We start from the raw sequence: 21,487 nt of genomic DNA on the forward strand, positions 1-21,487 counted from the left end.
GGCAATGTCTCTGTGCTTTTGTGACCGAGCGAGGTGGCGCAGTGGTTAGCACACTGGACTCGCATTCGGGAGGACGACGGTTCAATCCCGTCTCCAGCCATCCTGATTTAGGTTTTCCGTGATTTCTCTAAATCGTTTCATGCAAATGTCGGGATGGTTCCTTTGAAAGGGCACGGCCAATTTCCTTCCCAATCCTTCCCTAACCCGAGCTTGCTCTCCGTCTCTAATAACCTCGTTGTCAATGGGACGTTAAAACGCTAACCACCACCACCACCACATCTGTGCTTTTGTCTCCTTGATGAAGGGTCATAATCCTCGACTGTATGTGACCTCTGACAAGCAACAAAGAATATGATATGACCAAAGCAATGCTTTAAATACTTTTCCAATAGTCACACTTTCCACACAGAGCTAAAAATCTATACCAAACATTCCCGGCCATATCTCACTGGGCAGTGGTAGGCATTATAAAGCACTCAGCCCTTTTACAGTCAACTGACATGCAATCAGCACGGATTTAGAAAACATCGTTCTTGTGAAACATAACTAGCTCTTTATTCACATGAAGTACTCAGTGTATCAACAGTGGATCTCAAACTGATTCCAAATTTCTAGATTTCCAGAAGATTTTTGACACCATTACTCACGAAAGACTTCTAGTCAATGTGTGTGCCTTGGAGTATCACTTCACCTATGCAATTAGGTCTGTTATTTTCTCTCAGAAAGGTTACAATATGGTGTAAACAATGGAAAATCATTGTTTAAAACAGGAGTGATACCCAGCAGTCCTCAAGGAAGTGGTGTAGGCCCTCTGCTGTACCTAATCTACAGAACTGATTTAAGAGATTAACCGAGAAGCCCTCTTAGATTGTTTGCAAATGATGTTGTCATTTACCATCTAGTAAAATTATCAGAAGATCAAAACCAACTGCAAATGACTTAGACATGATACATGAATAGTGTGAAAAGTGGCAATTCTCTCTCCACTAGGAAAATTGTGAGCACACCCATGAGCACAAAAAGAAAGTAATTAAATTTTAATTACACTATAAATCACACAAATCTAAATATGTTTCGAATTACAACCTAAGTTGGAATGATCACATAGATAATGTTGTGGGAAAGGCAAACCAAAGACTGTATCTTATCGGTAGAACATTCAGAAGATGCAACAGGTCTACTAAAGACTACCTGTACTATACTTGTTCGTCCTCTGCTGGAGTACTGCTGTGCTGTATGAGATCCTTACCAGATAGGATTGATGGGGGACACTGAAAAAATTCAAATAAGGGCAGTTTGTTCTGTATTATCATGAAATGGGGGAGAGAGTGTGTCAGATACCAGAAGCAAGTTGGGATGGCAATCATTAAAACAAAAGTTTTTTTTTTTTTTTCCATTGCACCAAGATCTTTTCATGAAATTTCAATCACCAAATTTCTCATCTGAATTCGAAAACATTTTATTGTCATCAACCTACATACGAGAAACTATCTTCATAATAAAATAAAAGAAATCAGAGCTCATAGAAAGATTTGTGTGTCCATTTTTCTCATGTGTTATTAGAGTGGAACATTAGAGAATGTGGTTCAAAGAACCTTCTGCCGGGCACTTAAGTGTGAATTGCAAAGTAGTCAAGTAGATGAAGATGTTCTTATGAGCGCACAGGGACTCTATACGAGCCAATTGCCTGGCATGTTAGACCCTGGCAATGAGATGTTTTACGTAGTCGTCAAGCGTGTTGCTTCATTTTAAACAGGAACAGTGTATCCACTGTCATGTCCAAATTGCTTGAAGCAGAAAGGTTGGTGGAAAGCCTTTACTGCCTTCTTTGCTGTGTTATATGTGAATGTCACAGCAGGCAGTACTGTACCCCAATATCTCTGTTCGACATCAACATACACCAAGAACATATCCATCAATGTCTTATTAAAGCATTCTGTGAATTCATTCATTTGTGGTCAGCAGGCAGTTCTTGCTCTGTGGGTGATGCTACAACAAAAAATTACCTCTGAAGCTAGTCGCGACTGGAAAACTTATACACAGAGATCATCACAAGAGGTGCTCCTTGCTTCAAAATTATGACTTCTAAAACGAACCTAGCAATTTCTTGAGCTTCAGTAATTGGCTCGGCTGAGGTGACAATGTAATGAGGAAGATACTCAGTGCAGAATATTATCCACCAGTTCCTGTTTGTTGGCTTGGGGAACCTTCCCAAGAAGTTGATTCCAGTCCAGTGGAGTGGAACTGCTACACATTGAATTGGTACCACATTCCCCAGAGATAACTGATATATACGCCCCCATGGGTGGCATTTCTTACAGTGGCTTACATAGTGTCTAACAGACTGGTAGAATCCTGTCCAGTGACGTCGGCATCTGATTTTCTCATCTCTGTTGTTTGGTTGGTTTGGGGGAGGGGTCCAAACTGCAATGTCATCAGTCCCATCGGATTAGGGAAGGATGAGAAAGGAAATTGGCCATGCCCTTTCATAGGAACCATCCCAGCATTTGCAAAGAGATTTAGGGAAATCATGGAAAACCTAAAACAGGATGGCTCGATGCGGATTTGAACCGTCGTCCTCCCAAATGCGAGTCCAGTGTGCTAATCACTGCACCATCTCGCTCAGTTCCTTGTACCTATCATATTTATGTCTTCCACTATAGTTTGTTCTCTAATTCATTTAGTTGCTCTCCAGTCCCTCCCAATAATTTGCATCACTCCACTGGTTGCTGAGCTGCCCTCAAATTTTGAACGATTTTCGTGTTAAAAAGGTCCAGGTTTCACTGTAATGACTTTGTCGGACAAACTGTTTGTAAACAAACAAATTTTTATTTATTTTATCAACACTGCTCAAAGCCATTTTTACTCTCATATTTATTTCTTTTGCTATCCATCCACTGACAGCAGTTATAACTAGTCACCATCTAATAGCAACTATTTTTTCTGATTTGGAAAACTGACATTTACATATCTGAGTTGTAAGACCAGCTTTTGCAAGACCAGTTTCTGTGAAAGAAGGAATATTTCCAGACATTGAAATTTGTGTGAAGGCATAATTTCTTGGACCCGTGAAAGCCAACCCACCCCAAACAGATTTCCTTGAAAGACAACTAGTATTATTGCAGCAAAAGGTCGGTGGTTAGTAGCTACTATTACTGGAAGACCTCTTAAGAATACCGATTCCATTCCCAACAACTTATAACTGTGAATGTAGACCATCGACTACAGTAGAAATGAATGCAAAAGTGAAGGACTGAACGAACCTGGTACATGAGTTACAGTGTGCAGTGATGGACACCAAACCAAATATAAAAAATAACATTTTGAATGATAGGCTCTATAAGGTTCCCTTTCTGTGCAGTGACCGTGGAAACAGCAAAGGTCATCAGCAAGATAAATAAATTATGTTTCCATGACTGGTTGCTACATTCTTTATAATTTTATAAAAAGTTAAGTTAGAAATTAAGAGAACAAAATGTCCCATTTACAGATTCTCGGTCTACTGAAAAATGTAGAAAATTTGTGAGTTTATATTGTATGATTATGCATTATAAATCATATGTCAGTTAAAAAGATTAATGTTTATATATTTTTAGTCTAATGTCTAATTAGGTCTCAAACTTTGTTAAGGTTATCGGATGTCATCTGATCTCGTTCTGGGGTAATGGTCTCAGAAAGGTTGGGAACCACTGGTCTAGTCTTCGTGAATCATATGTGAGCAGATATTGGTCTGTTATGGAAATACTTCAGGATAGCTGGTCACAGATGAGCTAAGATGATGAGTAACCATTTTCGCCCCCACTGGATCATAGTTTACAATGTTCTTTGATTGGTTCTTCCTTCTTCAAGGCTTCTATTGTTTTCAGCAGTATTGAGTCTTCCCTCCATTCAGTAGTAATGTCATTTAATGCCGTGATAACTAAGACTTCATCAACGTAGCAGTGTTCTGCCGAAGAAGCAGTTAGTATTGTGTGTGAGCCTGTTTTTGTATACCACTGTGACACCATACTCCTGAAGCTCCAAAGCTCATCTCTCCTGACAACCCATCAGATCCTCATAATAGTCTGTCAGTACAGAAAATGGTGCTCAGTCATAACAGTGTATTGTTTGCCAAATAAATATGACCAGAACTTGTTGATGGACCAAACAAATGCAAGGTAAATTAATTGTTTGTACAGTAGTTTCTCTCAAACTTGAAGAGCAATCTGGTAGCATAAGCTGTCACCTTTCAGTGCTTCAGTGCCTTCCTGAACTTGTTCTAGAAATGCTCCTACCCCAGAACTGCTAATGCCAGCATAAGTTCTGTCTCGGCACTCTCAGCATATAATGTTAATACGGAGGACATGTTGATGCAACCTTGAGAAGAAGGAGAGACCTTTTTTTTGCACTTTGTTCCAGGAAACTTGGGTGCTCCCTGCAGTAGTTCATGCAAGTAAAGTTCCTTGGTACAAAAATCCTTTATGGATCAGGTAGTATGAGCACATTCTGAGAAAACTTTTCACATCATGAATGTTCCAAGGAGTCATAAAATCTGTGACTGCTCTTCTTTTCTCTGGGTTGGTATGGCCATTAAATGAGTGCACCAACATTTTTATTTCTTGGACGAGAAAGAGGCTTTATTCCGGATACAGGCAGTCTGAACATACATCAACACAGTGGCCACGAGGCTTAGATGTTCTCCACATGTTTTTGAAAAATCAAATCCATCATCCATAAAACAGACACACAGTCCATTTAAGGTGCCGAAGCAGATTATCCCTTATACACTCAAGGGTGGCTGTAGTTTTACACAGTTCACACAGCATAACTTTGAACTCATACAGACCTTCAGGATTTATGAAGTTCATCCTCATCAAGCATGATTTGCCAGTAGCCTGGTGCATATCCCTAGTTGAGAAATACTCTGCTCCCGTCAAGCAGACTAGGGATGGCTATAGATAGATATTTTTTCTAAACATTTCATTCACTTGTCAGTAGTAAAATCAGTTATGCCATACGCCATCCTCCTCCTTCATATGAACCACAAGAGAGGTCCAAGGAGTCTCTGAAACTTAAATTATGTTATCTCGTAGTGTCTTCTCCACTTTCTCCTGATTACCTGTCGTTCAGCTAGCAACACCCTATGAAAGCACTGGCTAATTGGTGAAGGATCCCCAGTGTTGATATAGTGTTTTACCATGGATTGCTTGGACTGTCTTTTCTCCACTCCAGATTTGAAAGCATCTAAAAATTTGCACAGCATGGCTAAAACTCGTTGACACTTCTCGGTTAGGAATGAATCTGTTGGCAATTCAACAGTATGATTCTTCACTGTGATGTCTGTAGTGGTAACAGAGAGCAATTTTTCACTGATGGCACTAAGTTGTTCAATACTGGCCGGGTACGGCTGTTCCTAATCATATACCTTTGAAGATGAATGTGGTTGCTCATGACAATTAGTGACTGATAATTCTCCTTGATCACCAGCAGTGCTTATGATCATCACTAGTATGCAGATTTCTTTTGAGAGATTGACTAGCTTTTGGCAACTGACAAAATCTTCCTAATTTAACTAAGCATCTAGACTGATGACTAGAACTTGTCTTGTTGACAATGGCAGGATAACAATTCTTCTTCGCTGTATGTGTTTGTTGGAAAAGCTTTATTAATCTGTAGATCCAATTTCTACAGTCTGTTACTACTGTGATGCCTGCAGAAATTCCTATCCAAGAATAACATTATAACTACATTCTGGTAAAACAGAAAATTCGGAAGGCTGGAGCCTGTCACTGATAGTTATTCTAACAATTCATGTTCCTGTCGGTTAGACTTATTTCCCATGTGTGACCTTCAGCACAATCATGAACCAAATCTTCTGTAGCTGGTGATAATAAGCAATATACATTACAGTAAAAGAACCCCCCTCAGCTGATTAGCATCCAGACAGGTTGCCCATTGATTATGACATCAAAAAGACTTCCTAAGATCTCGGTAACTGGTGCCCATACAGGATTTTTATCTGTGGGGGGCCTCAATTCCATACTTCGTCACCTCACAACTCCACCATAGACTTATAATGTTATATTGTAACCACAATTAAGTCCAAATCTGAAAGCAGGGTAATCAATGAAGTACAACACTTAGCACTGAAGTCATGTTTATTACATTGGAAGGAGAGTGGTGCTACTTATAGAAACAGCAATTATTCCAGAATGCACAAAAACTAAAAAATTAGAAAATTTGAGAATCTTCTACAAATGGTAAATATCAAATAACGAAAAGTTCTGGTGATAAGATCTGAACCAGCAAGCTGCAGTGCGCCACCCAGTGACACTAACTGCTCTTTTGCATTGTGTGCAGCACAGTTCTTGGCAATATTGTACATTTACTCGATACTGTTAGTGTTTTGGTAATTAAACATACACAACAAGAATATATTAAAAAGATGTTCAATAAAGCCATTTTGGATATCAAAGTTCACATTTTGCCTATGAATTTTAAAAAATGTGTTTAAAACGAGGGGTCTCATTACCTGACAAAAGGGAGAGAAGTTTAAGAGGATGTGGAACTACATATGAGATGCTTATGAAATTTAAATCTTAACCTATGCTACAGATCAGTCTGTGACCATATCCAAGGTTTCAGGACTGGAAGGGGTACAGGGGTCCTATTCATCCATTTGAATAAAGCATACACAACATGAATACTTTAAAAAGCTGTTAATCAAAGCTATTCTGCAGATAAAGTTGACATTGCACTTATAAATGAGAAAACAAAGAAATGTATTGAAAATGGGTGGCCTCACTATCTGAGGAAAGGGAGGCAAGTTTCTAAAGAAGTGGGTTATATGCATAAGATAGATATTCAATACCACAGGACACTAAATTGAGGTACAAACCTCAGAAAAGCACGACAATCGAATTAACCAAAGATATTACAAACACATCAACAAAATAACAATAAAATATGTCAGTTTTAAAATATATAAATTACTTACAATAGATGACTCTGTGTTGAGACAGTATGCAAGGGCATCATCTTCACACTGTTTACTGATATCAAATACATTTATAATACCATCAACAGAGCCTGTTGCTAATTTGTTTTTTTCTTCTGGATGAAATCGGACCTAAAAAGAGACAAATTTCCAAAACACTAAGCTATCGAGTAACTTAAAACGATAATTACTAAAAGCAATGAATTCAAAAGGAAAAGGAACGTATTTATGAAACTTGAATAACCGATTCAGGATTTACAGGAAAAGGTTGGATTTCCAGTTTGATCTCAAACAGCAACAATGGACAAGTTTCGGAAAAAAGCACAGGGAATGAAGAAAATCAGAATTCCATGTCAAGACAAGGATACAGTGAGCATAATTTTAGACAGCTGCTGAATACAAATGTTCCTTATTTAAGACCTTTCCCGTTTCTAACCACCCTGCACTAGTGATCTCATTTTCAATTACTGTGAACAGGTGATTTTCTGTATTACATGTTACTTCCATCTTATATATTATTGGCCATTACTTTCAACAATGGAAATTTCTACACAGCAATAATAAAGAAAAGTGAGAAAGTGAACAAATCACCCGCAGCCAGCTGATACACATAACAGGTCATTAATGTTCGCCACTTTTTGAGCTATCACACCTATTTCCAGTTTAACTTCTCTCTGCTGACCCCCCGCCCTCCTCATTCTCATTCTCTCTCCCTCTCTCTCTCTCTCTCTCTCTCTCCCTCTCTCTCTCACACACACACACACACACACACACACACACACACACACACACACAAAAAAAATAGAGAGACTCAAATGCACGTGTCTGTAGCTTGGGGAACAGGTTTATAGCTGTTAAATATTTTACAACACATGCTCGTATTCTCATATTGAAGATGAGTTTTTTGGTGCAGATCAACTCTCTTTCTGAAGTAGCAACCCATAAACAGTTTCATATTTTAAAAATTTTCCACTGTTCCAAGCATTACAGTCAATAATTTTGTCAAAGTTTGCCACATTTCTAATTTTGCAAAGTACTTGCAGATTTTAAGGAAAACATCTGTTCCTTTTGCTGTTAGCTCATTAAATAATGAGAGAGCTAATCAAAATGTTAAATATAAATAACAGAATGACTAAAGATAACGACTCACCAAGTAGAGAAGATACCGAGCAGGATACGTATTAACTAAATCTATGAACTTGCTTTCTTCCCACAGTAAGCAGTCGTAGATAACTACAGTGCCTCAGTATTGTGACCGAACTGGCATAATGTAGCTAAGTGAATAACATTATGTGTGTCTATAAGCTTTGAAGAAGGGCCCAAGTCCATGTGTTTTACTACTATGTTCAAGTCTGATGCTAACAGTATATGGTGAATGGTTGTCTTTCCTCATTTCACCATTTATCTTCCTCATAGGATTTTCCAGCATAATAGTAATTATATCTAACAAATACTTGTGCTTTATCTCTTCCAGATAACACTTTTGTCATGGCAAAGAATAGTTCTCAGTTAGTAAACAACAACTCAAAGCTTCTTTAATACATTACAAATAGAGTGATAGTATCTTTGCATTTTCTATAAGAATTTATCTACATAAAAGACAGTAAACTCTAGGATAATGAAAATAGATGCTAACAAATCTAAAAATACTTGTGAGAAGTTGATGGCTGCTGATTCTGAAACATACAAAATAAGGCAAAACCAAATCTTATATTCGTGTGGCCTTGTGGCAATTTCTTTTGTATTATGCAATAATGAGAATTACAATAGTGCTCAACTTGTTTTTTACATTCTCAAGTTACTCCAAATGACAGAGAGAATTCTAAAATTGTAGACCCTGAAAGTTAGGTGGATTAGTTGGAATGAATTACAAAAAGAAAAAGTATCTTCCAAATATTCATGTGCGTACCTGACAGTAGCTTGTGGCATATATATATTAAAAACAAAGATTCCAAGACTTACCAAGCGGGAAAGCGCCGGCAGACAGGCACATGAACAGAACACACAAACACACACACAGAATTACGAGCTTTCGCAACTGGCAGTTGCTTCGTCAGGAAAGGGGGAAGGAGAGGGAAAAATGAAAGGATGTGGGTTTTAAGGGAGAGGGTAAGGAGTCATTCCAATCCCGGGAGCGGAAAGACTTCCCTTAGGGGAAAAAAAGGGACAGGTGTACACTCGCACACACACACACATATCCATCCGCACATACACAGACACAAGCAGACATTTGTAAAGGCAAGGAAAGTCTTTCCACTCCCGGGATTGGAATGACTCCTTACCCTCTCCCTTAAAACCCACATCCTTTCATTTTTCCCTCTCCTTCCCCCTTTCCTGACGAAGCAACTGCCAGTTGCGAAAGCTCGTAATTCTGTGTGTGTGTTTGTGTGTTTTGTTCATGTGCCTGTCTGCCGGCGCTTTCCCGCTTGGTAAGTCTTGGAATCTTTGTTTTTAATATATTTTTCCCATGTGGAAGTTTCTTTCTGTTTTATATATATATATATATATATATATATATATATATATATATATATATATATATAAAACAGAAAGAAACTTCCACATGGAAAAAATATATTAAAAACAAAGATTCTAAGACACCAAGCGGGAAAGCGCCGGCAGACAGGCACATGAACAGAACACACAAACACACACACAGAATTACGAGCTTTCGCAACTGGCTGTTGCTTCATCAGGAAGGAAGGAAGGAGAGGGAAAAATGAAAGGATGTGGGTTTTAAGGGAGAGGGTAAGGAGTCATTCCAATCCCGGGAGCGGAAAGACTTCCCTTAGGGAAAAAAAGGACAGGTGTACACTCGCACACACACACACACACACACATATCTATCCGCACATACACAGACACAATCAGACATATTTAAAGGCAAAGAGTAAGGGCAGAGATGTCAGTCGAGGTGGAAGTACAGAGGCAAAGAAGTTGTTGAAAGACAGGTGAGGTATGAGTGGCGGCAACTTGAAATTAGTAAAAGTAAAAGCCTGAAATGACGAATGTGTGCTCTTGTACGAAGATTAACTGTTAATGTATGCTAATCAGACGTGTTTTAGAGTAATTTCAAGTTGCCGCCACTCATACCTCACCTGTCTTTCAACAACTTCTTTGCCTCTGTACTTCCACCTCGACTGACATCTCTGCCCTTACTCTTTGCCTTTAAATATGTCTGCTTGTGTCTGTGTATGTGCGGATGGATATGTGTGTGTGTGTGTGTGTGTGTGTGTGTGTGTGTGTGTGTGTGTGTGTGTGTGCGCGAGTGTACACCTGTCCTTTTTTTCCCTAAGGGAAGTCTTTCCGCTCCCGGGATTGGAATGACTCCTTACCCTCTCCCTTAAAACCCACATCCTTTCATTTTTCCCTCTCCTTCCTTCCTTCCTGACGAAGCAACTGCCAGTTGCGAAAGCTCGTAATTCTTAGATTTGTGTGTGGATGTTTTTCCACATCCCCTCCTAAACCAGTGAATCAATTTCAACCAAATTTGGGCAGGCAACAATCACTGTGGGAGCAAGTAAACAATCACAGTTCCAGAGAAATGACATCGCAAACAATGAGATGTGTGAAAAACTGCCACATTATGCATGGCATTTACCTATATTAATTCTGTGTTACTAACTCTATTTACAATAAATTTTGTAACAGTATCCACATATGCAGCTACATGTACCTACATAATATGTCATTGTAAGACACATAGTTCAAGAGATATGACATCGTAAACACTGAGATGTGTGAAAAATTGCCGCACTGTGCATGATATTTAAATTTATTACTTCTTTGCTACTAACTCTAGTCACAACATACTTCACATACTGTATCCAGATATGTCGCTGAATATACCTACACAAACATATCATTGTAAGACATATAGTTCAAGAGATATTATGTCACAAACACTGAGATGTGTGAAAAAATGCCACACAATGCAGGAAGCTTTAAAATATTTATCCTTTACTACTAAGAAACTCCTACAATCGGACCAACTTAAAGAAATCCCTGACACCTGGAAGGGTTTTTAATGGCTTTCAACTGTGAAGCACAAACAGCTGTAGATGAAAACAGTAGCTGTCCATAGAGTTACAATAGGTGTTGCCATAGCAACATTTACAAAATCACATTGCAGACACATGAAGTAGCTGTACTTATAAATCTGTACATTATGCACATTTCTTTGTATGACTTTTTTATAATTTCAAATGTGTTTTCACAAATAGTTGTAACTGAAATTTTTTCGATATTATACTACAAATACTTGAGTCATGCTGAGTTTGTCAGATAGCAGACAACAATGTCCACATATCCATTACACTATAATATCTATAATTAAACAAAACCTCAAACTGTAACCACAATATCAAATATTTTTTTTAAAAATTCTGGTACTTACAACAGCAGAGATAGGCACAAGCAGACAGCCACAACAAACACTTGTGTACAGAACCAAAGTTATTTTTATGTAGCATGGGAGAGGAAGAGGTTGCGTGAAAAGATTCTAACTGGGAATATCACTCCAAACATTGCATCAAGAGAAAAACAGCCATACTTTATAAGAAGTATGTTAGTACTGAAATGTCAGCAATATATACAAGAGTTGAGACCTGAGAGATTATATGACATGAGAAACAGAGTGAAATAAAGCTCTGAGATTAAAAAGGATAGACTGAAACATAAGCCTGGATGATACATAATTCTATATAATTTGGTCCTTAAAGTTAGGTGTTGTGACCACTCCACTGATAGTCCCATAGTGCTGCCTTTCCATTTTTCATAGTTTATGTACAAAATATGTACATAACATGCAACAAAACAGTTTTGAGAGATCTGTCTCTAATGTAAAACAGCTTTTCAGAAATCAAGTTGCAGTTTTAGCTTTCATAATTTAAATTGCATTAAATATTGTGCAAATGTAGTTGTCAGATAATGCTACAAGCAAATCTGTTACCACAATCTTTACTTTGCATTCAAATTCATTAGCTTAGCCAACTAACAACTAAATTGTCACCTTCCAAACTAAACTGGCACTTGGGCAATTCTACAGATCAATCTGTCACCGCAACCAAAACTTGAGGGCTGGGGGGGGGGGGGGGGGACAAGGGGTGGGAACGCAAAGATGCTCCAGACCAAAAACAACATAAGACTATAAAGAAGAAAGTCACAATGAAATGTTATTAGCCATGCTCACTATTTGCTGTTTTAGTAATAAGTTCCAACACCCCAGATGATTTTTACCTTTCACATTAGACAAATGAGGCTCTGGGGAAATGCATGTTGTGTAAGGCATCTGGCTTGGATCCCCATCACTAAGAACTGGCTACTATATTTGCTGAATAATTGTGTCCAGTCCTAAAAGACGGGGGTTCTCAAACATTTTCCGTTGCACCCCCTTTCAGACACACAAATTATTTTAATCCTCTCCCCACCCCCACCATTATTTATTTTTGCTTCCCTTGCTCAGCACTTCTCAAACTTGGCATTAAAACGGCCCACAATATCAATTTAATTCTGTTTAATTAATGCAACTTACAGTTACAACTACAATAATAATAGTGCTATTAATAATTATTAGAAACTGTCATATGAGCACATTGGAGGCAATTTTTTTAAAAATTATCTTATGTTTGTATTATTCAAAGATGGAGCAAGACAACAAATACAACTAGTTTATAAACAACTACGGTTGTGATTGCAGTTTTACAAGTTAACAAATTTATTACTTAGTTAAAATTGAAATGTTTCCATTGTAATGCTTTTAAGTCATTAACAAAGTTTTAATATTTGAAAGATCACAACATACAAGTAATTCCAGAATACTATTCAACATTTAAATGCCAATTTAAAACATGTTACATTCATACTGATCATCCAAAAAAGGAAATAAGCAAGGGTAAAAATGCACACGATCCAAACTTTCGAGATTTTTTGACATTTACACATTTAGTGTGCTGTGTATGCTTCTTCATAAAATGAAAGCAAATCCAGTCTGGGTTGGATCTTTGAAACAGCAACTTGCAGATCCCCTTCCAGCTGCAGTCGAGGCCAATGTTTTATACAGTTTAATGCCAGTAGTGAAGGGTAGTAACAGGTTTTCTGCCCCTCCTGCTAAATTAGGATATTCATTCTGACACTGCACAAAAAATTTTAGGAGGTATTAATTTAAATTCATTTCAAAGTGTTATATCACTTGAGAGTTCTATTTGCTCCTCCTGTTTTACTGTCCACAACTGGTCTGTAATGATCATATTGCATGGATCATGGATCCACTCATACTCAGATGAAGGTTCTGAAAATTTCTTCTCAAATTGCTGATAAAGTTTTTTGGAAGTACAATGCCAATTATATTTCTTTTATTTACATTCATCTCATTTTCCTCCACAAAATCAGTCAGACAAGAAAATATCTCCTAATTTTGATTTGCAGCTCCTTTTATTGCCGTGTTTGCGGTTAAAATTGTTGCATGTGAGGTCTGCCAGTTTAGCATAACTGGCGGACCTCATATCCAACAAAATACCTCCTCTCCATGTGACCAACATTAAACACAAGCACTTTCTTGCTTAGAAAGACGATATTACTAATTCGGCTTTGAAGTGATGCGTTAAGATCATTCAGTTTCTCAAAAATTACTGTCAAGAAACACACTGCCACAAGCCATTTTCCATCTCGAAGCTGAGCCGTGAGTGTGGAACTGCTGTTCGATTGGAAACGACAAAGTTCATCCTTCACCTCCACACCATGATGAAGATCTTTTTCTAAGAAACAACCAACTCATCTCCAAGAGCAATAGAAGCTAGCTGTAAATGGAACCCATATCCTCTCACAGAATGGAAAATAACCTATTTAAAGCTCATACTTTCACCAAATTTACAAGACTGACTGCATCATTCAGCACTTCATTCACATCTGGTTGTACCATTTAAAAACCCAATACCACACTGTGTATTGTGCAGTGTGTGAATTTAACAGATGGAGGAACAGGACTCACTCTTGTCACAAACCTCTTTTTAGCTCCATCAAATACTGCCATCCCATTGGTACATACATCAATAAAATTTCTCTATGACAGATTGTTGTCAATAAAAAAGGAATTCGCAAGGAAAAAAACAATATCTTTTCCTGTAGTCCTCCCTTCAACAGATTTACAAAATAGAAAGTCTTCTCATAACTGAACATACAAAAACAAGAAGCTGGTAAGAGTACGGATATCAATACTGTCATCAAGTTGCCACAGTGAATTTTGGGCTCATGAAGACATGGCAGCAATTTATTTTTCATGTCAGAGACTACAGCATCAACACAATGAGCCACAATTTAGTGTGATATCGAGTAAGAATGGTATCAACTTTGGACTCTCGCCAAACCTTTCTCCTTGCATGATCACACATTTTTACAGCTGCAAGAGGCAATGTGCGGTGATTTGAATTTTGCAAATTAAATAGGATACTTCTAGGGATGCTCTTAGTTCTTTTTTAGGAGCTGATAATCTTTTTCATTTTCATTTTTCTTTTCTTTGCGGCATCTGACATTTTCTTTTAGTTGTTCCTCATTGTTGTTGTTGTTTTTGTTGTTGTCTTCAGTCCAGAGACTAGTTTGACACAGCTTTCCATGCTACTCTACCCTGTGCAAGCCTCTTCATCTCTGAATAACTACTGTAACCTACATCCTTCTGAATCTGCTTAGTCTATTCATCTCTTGGTCTTCCTCTACGATTTTTACACCCCACGCTTCCTTCCAACACTAAATTGGTGATCCCTTGATGCCTCAGAACTTGTCCTACCAACCAATCCCTCTTCTAGTCAATTTGTGCCACAAATTCCTCTCCTCCCCAAATTCTATTCAGTACCCCCACATTAGTTACATAATATAATTATCCAATCTTCAGCATTCTTATGTAGCACCACATTTCAAAAGCTTCGATTCTCTTCATGTCTACACTGTTTATCGTCCATGTTTCACTTCCATACATGGCTACACTCCGTACAAATACTTTCAGAAAAGACTTCCTGACACTTACATCTATAATCGATGATAACAAATTTCTCTTCTTCAGAAACCCTTTCCTTGCCATAGCCAGTCTACATTGTATATCCTCCATACTAAGACAGTCATCAGTTATTTTGCTTCCCAAATAGCAAAACTCATTTACTGCTCTAAGAGTCTGATTTCCTAATCTAATTCCCTCAGCATTATCTGATATAATTAGACTAGATTCCATTATCCTCATTTTGCTTTTGTTGCTGTTCATCTTATATCCTCCTTTCAAGACATGTCCATTTTGTTCAGCTGCTCTTCCAGCTCCTTTGCTGTCTCCAACTGAATTACAATGTCATCGGCAAACCTTAAAGCTTTTATTTCTTCTCCATGGATTTTAGTTCCTACTCCAAATTTTTCTTTTGTTTCCTTTACTGCTTGTTCATTATACAGATTGGATAACATAGGGGATGGGCCTTGTCTCACTCCCTTCTCAATCGCTACTTCCCTTTCGTGTCCCTCGACTCTTATAATTGCCATCTGGTTTCTGTATAAATTGTAAATAGCCTTTCGCTCCCTGTATTTTACATCAGCCAATTTCAGAATTTGGAAGAGAGTATTCCAGTCAACATTGTAAAAAGCTTTTTCTAAGTCTACAATGCTAGAAACATAGATTTGCCTTTCCTTACCCAATCTTCTAAGATAAGTCACAGGGTCAGTATGTTTCAACATTTCTACAGAATCCAAACTGATCTCCGAGGTCAACTTCTGCCAGGTTTTCCTTTCGTCTGTAAAGAATTCATGTTAGTATTTTGCAACAAGGACTTATTAAACTGTTAGTTTGGTATTTTCAAACCTGTCAACACCTGCTTTGTTTCGGGTTGGAATTATTATACTCTTCTTCAAGTCTGAAGGTACTTCGTCTGTCTCATACATCTTGCTCACCAGATGGAACAGTTTTGTCATGGCTGGCTCACCCAACGCAATCAGTAGTTATAATGGAATACTGTCTACTCCCAGGGCCTTGTTTCAACTTTCAGTGCTTTGTCAAATTCTTTACGTGGTAGTGCATCTCCCATTTCATCTTCATCTACAGCCTCTTCCACTTCCATAATATTGCCATCAAGTACACCGCCCTTGTATAGATTCTCTATATATTCCTTTCACCTTTCGGCTTTCTCTTCTTTGCTTAGGACTGGCTTTTCATCTGAGGTCTTGATATTCATACAGGAGGTTCTCTTTTCTCCAAAGGTCTCTTTAATTTTCCTGTAAGCAGTATCCATTTTACCCCTAGTGATATATGCTTCTACATCTTTACATTTGTCCTCTAGTCAACCCTGCTTAGCCATTTTACATTTCCTGTCAATCTCATTTCTGAGATGTTTGTATTCCATTTTGCCTGCTTCATTTACTGCACTTGTATATAATCTTCTTTCAATCAATTATATTCAACATATCTTCTGTTACCCAAGGATTTCTACTGGCCCTTGTCTTTTCACATATTTGACTATCTGCTGCCTTCCCTATTTCATCTCTCAAAGCTACCTATTCTATTCTATTGTATTTCTTTCCCCTGTTCTTGCCAATTGTTCCCTAATGCTCTCAATGAAACTCTTTACAGCCTCTGGCTCTTTCAGCTTATCCATGTCCCATCTCCTTAAATTCCTACCTTTTTTTCAGTTTCTTCAGTTTTAATCTACAGTTCATAACCAATAAATTGTGGTCAGAGTCCACATCTCTTCCTGGAAATGTCTTACAATTTAAAACCTGGTTCCTAAATCTCTGTCTTACCATTATACAATCTAACTGAAACCTCCCAGTGTCTCCAGGCCTCTTCCACATATACAACCTTCTTTCACGATGCTTAAACCAAGTGTTAGCTATGATTAAGTTATGCTCTGTGCAAAATTTTACCAAGCAGCTTCCTCTTTCCTTCCTTACCCCCAGTCCATATTCACCTACTACTTTTCCTTCTCTTCCTTTTCCTACAATCGAATTCTAGTCCTCCATGACTATTAAATTTTCATCTCCCTTAACTATGCGAATAATTTCTTTTATTGTATCATTAATTTCTTTTATCACATCATACATTTCTTCAATTTCCTCATCATCTGTGGAGGTAGTTGGCATATAAACTTGTACTACTGTGGTAGGTGCGGGTTTTGTGTCTAGCATGGCTACAATAATGTGTTCACTATGCTGTTCATAGTAGCTTATCTGCGTTCTTAGTTTTTATTCATTATTAAACCCACTCCTGTATTACCATTATTTGATTCTGTATTTATAACCCTGTATTCACCTGACCAAAAGTCTTGTTCCTGCTGCCACCAAACTTCAATAATTCTCATTATATCTAACTTCAACATATCCATTTCATTTTTAAATTTTCTAACCTACCTGCCTGATAAACGGAACTGACATTCCAAGCCCCGCTCTGTAGAACGCCAGTTTTGTTTTCCTGATAACGATGTCCTCCTGAGTAGTCCCCACCTGGAGATCTGAATAGGGGACTATTTTACCTACAGAATATCTTACCATACGGTAAAGCTGTAGTTTTCCCTTGCTTTCAGCCATTCACAGTACCAGAACAGTAAGGCTGTTTTGGTTGATGTTACAAGGCTACATCAGTCAATCATCCTGACTGTTGCCCCTGCCACTACTGAAAAGGCTGCTGCCTCTCTTCAAGAACCATACATTTGTCTGGCCTCTCAATAGATACCCCTCCTTTGTGGTTGCACCTACAGTACGCTATCTGTATCGCTGAGCCTCGCTAGCCTCCCCGCCAACAGCAAGTTCCATGGTTCTTGGGAGGAGAATTGTTCCTCATTGTGCTTAAAAAAAATTTGATGGGTTTACCTACATTATTTGTATGTTTTGTCTGCAGGTGTCTCTCTATTTTTATACACTTCTAGCTATTGTTAGTTAAAATCTCCACATAAAGACTACACTGTGATTTTTCCATCATTGTTCAAAAGAATGCTGGTAAAGCCTAATGTCAGATAATCAATTTGATACTTACACAGTTTGGTTTTGTGTTTAGAACTAACATTGGTGATAGGAGCAGAGGAAGACATGAAAGAACAATGTAGTTTGATTAAATTCAGATCATTTGTCTTATTATAACTACATATTTTCAAAGGAGAAGAGATACTAAGTGAATAAGTCTCATGGGAACTCTCTGCAGCGCTTCGAGAATTTCGGGGTAAATTCTAGAAACACTTGGCTCCCCACCATCTCGAACATCCGATATTTTAATGACAAGGGTGAGAGAGCCTTTTCACTGTGGCACACAAGTCTGTGTGTGTGGGAAGGACAGCTGTCATGAGGAGCCAGGAGCTGGGTCAGATGAGTGGCTCCTACAAGTGGCTACAAGAAGCGCCCTAGAAGTTATGTCAAAAAGTCAAAGAGTATTTCGATAATGTTCCATGGTGTGTGGTATCATGAGGATTGTCACAGAGACAGATGAAGCATGTGTTACATTGAGACTTTTATTTTGTCTTGGCTCTGCATGAGGCAGAACATATGTAACTGTATGAATGTTGAGTAGATTCTGACATTTATCTTGAAACCAGTTGGCTTGCTGGAGTTTGTACAGAATAATTGTTACTTTGGGACAAGAGTCGAAAACATATTGTTGTTGAACTGACAAGAGCCTACAAGTGCATAATTTATTTCAAGAATATAGATCTGGTTAATAATATTCCCCTTAACCTGATACAGTCTTTGGAGATGAATTAAACGGTGAGAGTACGTAGCTCATAACCCAAAGAAGAGGATCGGCTGCACGCACAATGTGTAAGTCAAATGGAAGAGATGCATGAGTTCTGAAACCCAACACCGCACTGTCTCTTGTCGTCCAAGAAAGCATTAAAATGTGGCAGCCGTGACAGGACATATCGTAGGTGAACAGGGAATTAAGCCCGATTCCAAACATATAAAGGCTATTAAGGAGTGTCCACCATCTAGACAATTGAAGGGATTTCTTGGAATAGCAGGGTATTACAGATGCTATATACAAAGTCAAGAGTTGAACGACCCTCAACATTTGCGTTCATTACAAACAGGAATACCATGGAGTTGGGACCAAGAAGCACATAATGCATTTGAAAGTGTAAAGCAGGCACTATCAGAATCACCAATATTGCACCATCCGGTGATGGGTGAACCATTTAAGATTTCAACCGATGCATCACTATGGTATAGCTGCAGAACTTTTCCAAGGCAAATGGGGTTTAGAAAGTATAGACCATAGGTCAATAGCTTTTGCTAGCCAGAGTCTCAATAAACAAGAATTGAATTATACAGTAACAGAAAAAGAATTATTGGTCATGGTAAGGGGTATACAAAAATTCCAAACACTGATCTGGGGATCCGAAATATATGTTTATACAGGTCGCCAATCTATGTCATTTTTAATGAATAGTCGATTACTACATAGTACATTGATGTGGTTGATGTTGTTTCTTAAAGGATATGACATGTAAATCCAGTATATAAAAGGTTAGGAGAATACTGTACCCGACACTTTGTCTCAGCTATCAGTAGGCATGAAAGAACTAAAGTGTACAGAAGGGCTTGGCATAATTTTTGTGGTTAACTTTTTAACATTAGAATAGCCACTTAACAAGGTGCAAGAAATGGCTCAGAAAATAACACATAACATCCAACATGATTTATAGATATATTTGCTATGTGTGTTAGGAAGTCGTTACCGCCTAATCAAGATGGAAGGTGGAAGATTATACGACATAATCTATTCTGGAGAGACAGTAAGACAACGCAACATTGGCATTTATGTATACTGAATTTAGTAGAAGACGAGCTAGTATGGTACATTCATAAGGGGTATGGGCATTTCGGTATACAGAAATGTATTGCACATATGAATAAGTTCTACTACTTTAAAAAGCTAGGACATAGAACAGCATTGGACATTAAAACTTGTGAAATCTGTCAGAAGATAAAAGACGATAACACTCACAATAAATATAAAATGTATACAATTCTTCCTAAAGCGTTACGCGATCTAACAGCTCCAGATTTCTTTGGACCAATTCCAAAAGGAAAGGGAAGAGTGCCTTATATTGTTGTCCTCATAGAATGTTGGTCGAAGTATGTTTAGTTGTACCCTATTAAGAAAGCAAGCACATTAACGGTAACACACTGTCTACAACAATACTTCCTCAAGATAAGAAAACCGAAGCAGTTCCTTTCAGACAATGGACCCAGTTCACTAGCAAGGAGCTTAAAGAATTTCTAGCTTTGGAAAATATTCGTCAAATATTTATCTCCAACAATAATCTATCTTCTAACCCATGTTAAAGGGTTATGAAAGAAATTGGGAAGTTACGCCGTACACACTGTCATAAAGAACACACACCATGGGCAACGAAAATTAGAGACTTCGAGTTTATTTTAAATGAATTGCCACATTTATCAACTGGACTAACTCCTTTGGAAGTAATAGGTAAATGATTTACTTGGCCAGAACAACCTACTGCTGATTACCAATTGAATCAAACAATAGTTACTAAGAACTTAGTTAAGAGGGCACAACGAGTAAATAAACATAACGAGATGGCTCTCAAACCTCACTATAAGGTCGATGACCTAGTTCTCATAAAACAGCATCTACAGAGCTCTGCCCTTAAGAATGAAATGCATAAATTTTTCCAAAAGTATGTGGGACCTTACCGAGTACAATTGGTAATCCACCCAAAAACCGTTATTTTCACTGGATCCTACAACAGTAGAAGAAAAAGGGAAACATAATGTTAAGGACATAAGGTGGTATATTCCCAAGGGACGTTAACATTCTGTGTTAACTGGCAGAGTGACGACTTGACAGTTCCTGAGTTGTTTTCGGTGTTACTTCCACATTACTTTTTCTACACTGAATTCCCTTCAAATCTTCAACTATTCTGTAATCTTTTCATAAGCTCTTAAACTATCATATCATGTTAGTATTTAAGTGATCGAATATGACTACAAGATAGTGACTAATTTAAGAGAGTCATGAATGAACAGTGATCTCTAAACATGGAATGAAACAAATAGAAATTAGTACTAGTATAAAGGTTATATCATGGTACTATTCAAGCAAAGTAATATCTAGACATCAAAAACTGAAAGAAGCACTTTATTTATGTATGAAAAATAATATAAACTGAATGACTAAACAGTTGTGTTATCGTAGTGTATAATTTTCTATTTTTATAGAATAATTTTATACCTCTTGTGAGATGTAAGATAAATGGGAGAGTTTGTATCATTTTTGGAAAGAGTGCATACTGTAGGTACAAACATGACTAACACACACACACACACACACACACACACACACACACACACACACACACACACACACCTTCCAGACAACTCTCACAGACAAGTGTAACTGATTCTTCACCATTTGCCATTCCATAGGAGCTGCTAAGATCTTTCTTCCAGGACTTCAAAGGTGGAGGTGAGAATGTCTGTTCTGTAGGAGACGTTTAACATTATACCCCCTCCAGCTTCTCACTCAAGTACCGGTGA

General features: G+C 37.9%; 1 protein-coding gene across 2 annotated transcripts in view; it reads right to left on the reverse strand.

The window, feature by feature from the left end:
• LOC126272808 (WD repeat-containing protein 89) overlaps positions 1-21,487 on the reverse strand; it is a 264,167-nt gene that overhangs the window by 148,379 nt on the left and 94,301 nt on the right. The window contains exon 6 of one of the 2 annotated variants that reach the window (XM_049975994.1): positions 6,977-7,108. The exons of the other annotated variant lie outside the window; for it this stretch is intronic. Coding sequence (XP_049831951.1) covers positions 6,977-7,108 — 132 coding nt within the window. The remainder of the gene's footprint in view (positions 1-6,976; positions 7,109-21,487) is intronic. 2 annotated transcript variants of the gene reach the window in all.

Source organism: Schistocerca gregaria, chromosome 5, assembly GCF_023897955.1.
Source record: "Schistocerca gregaria isolate iqSchGreg1 chromosome 5, iqSchGreg1.2, whole genome shotgun sequence".
In the NCBI taxonomy this organism is placed as follows: Eukaryota; Metazoa; Arthropoda; class Insecta; order Orthoptera; family Acrididae; genus Schistocerca; species Schistocerca gregaria.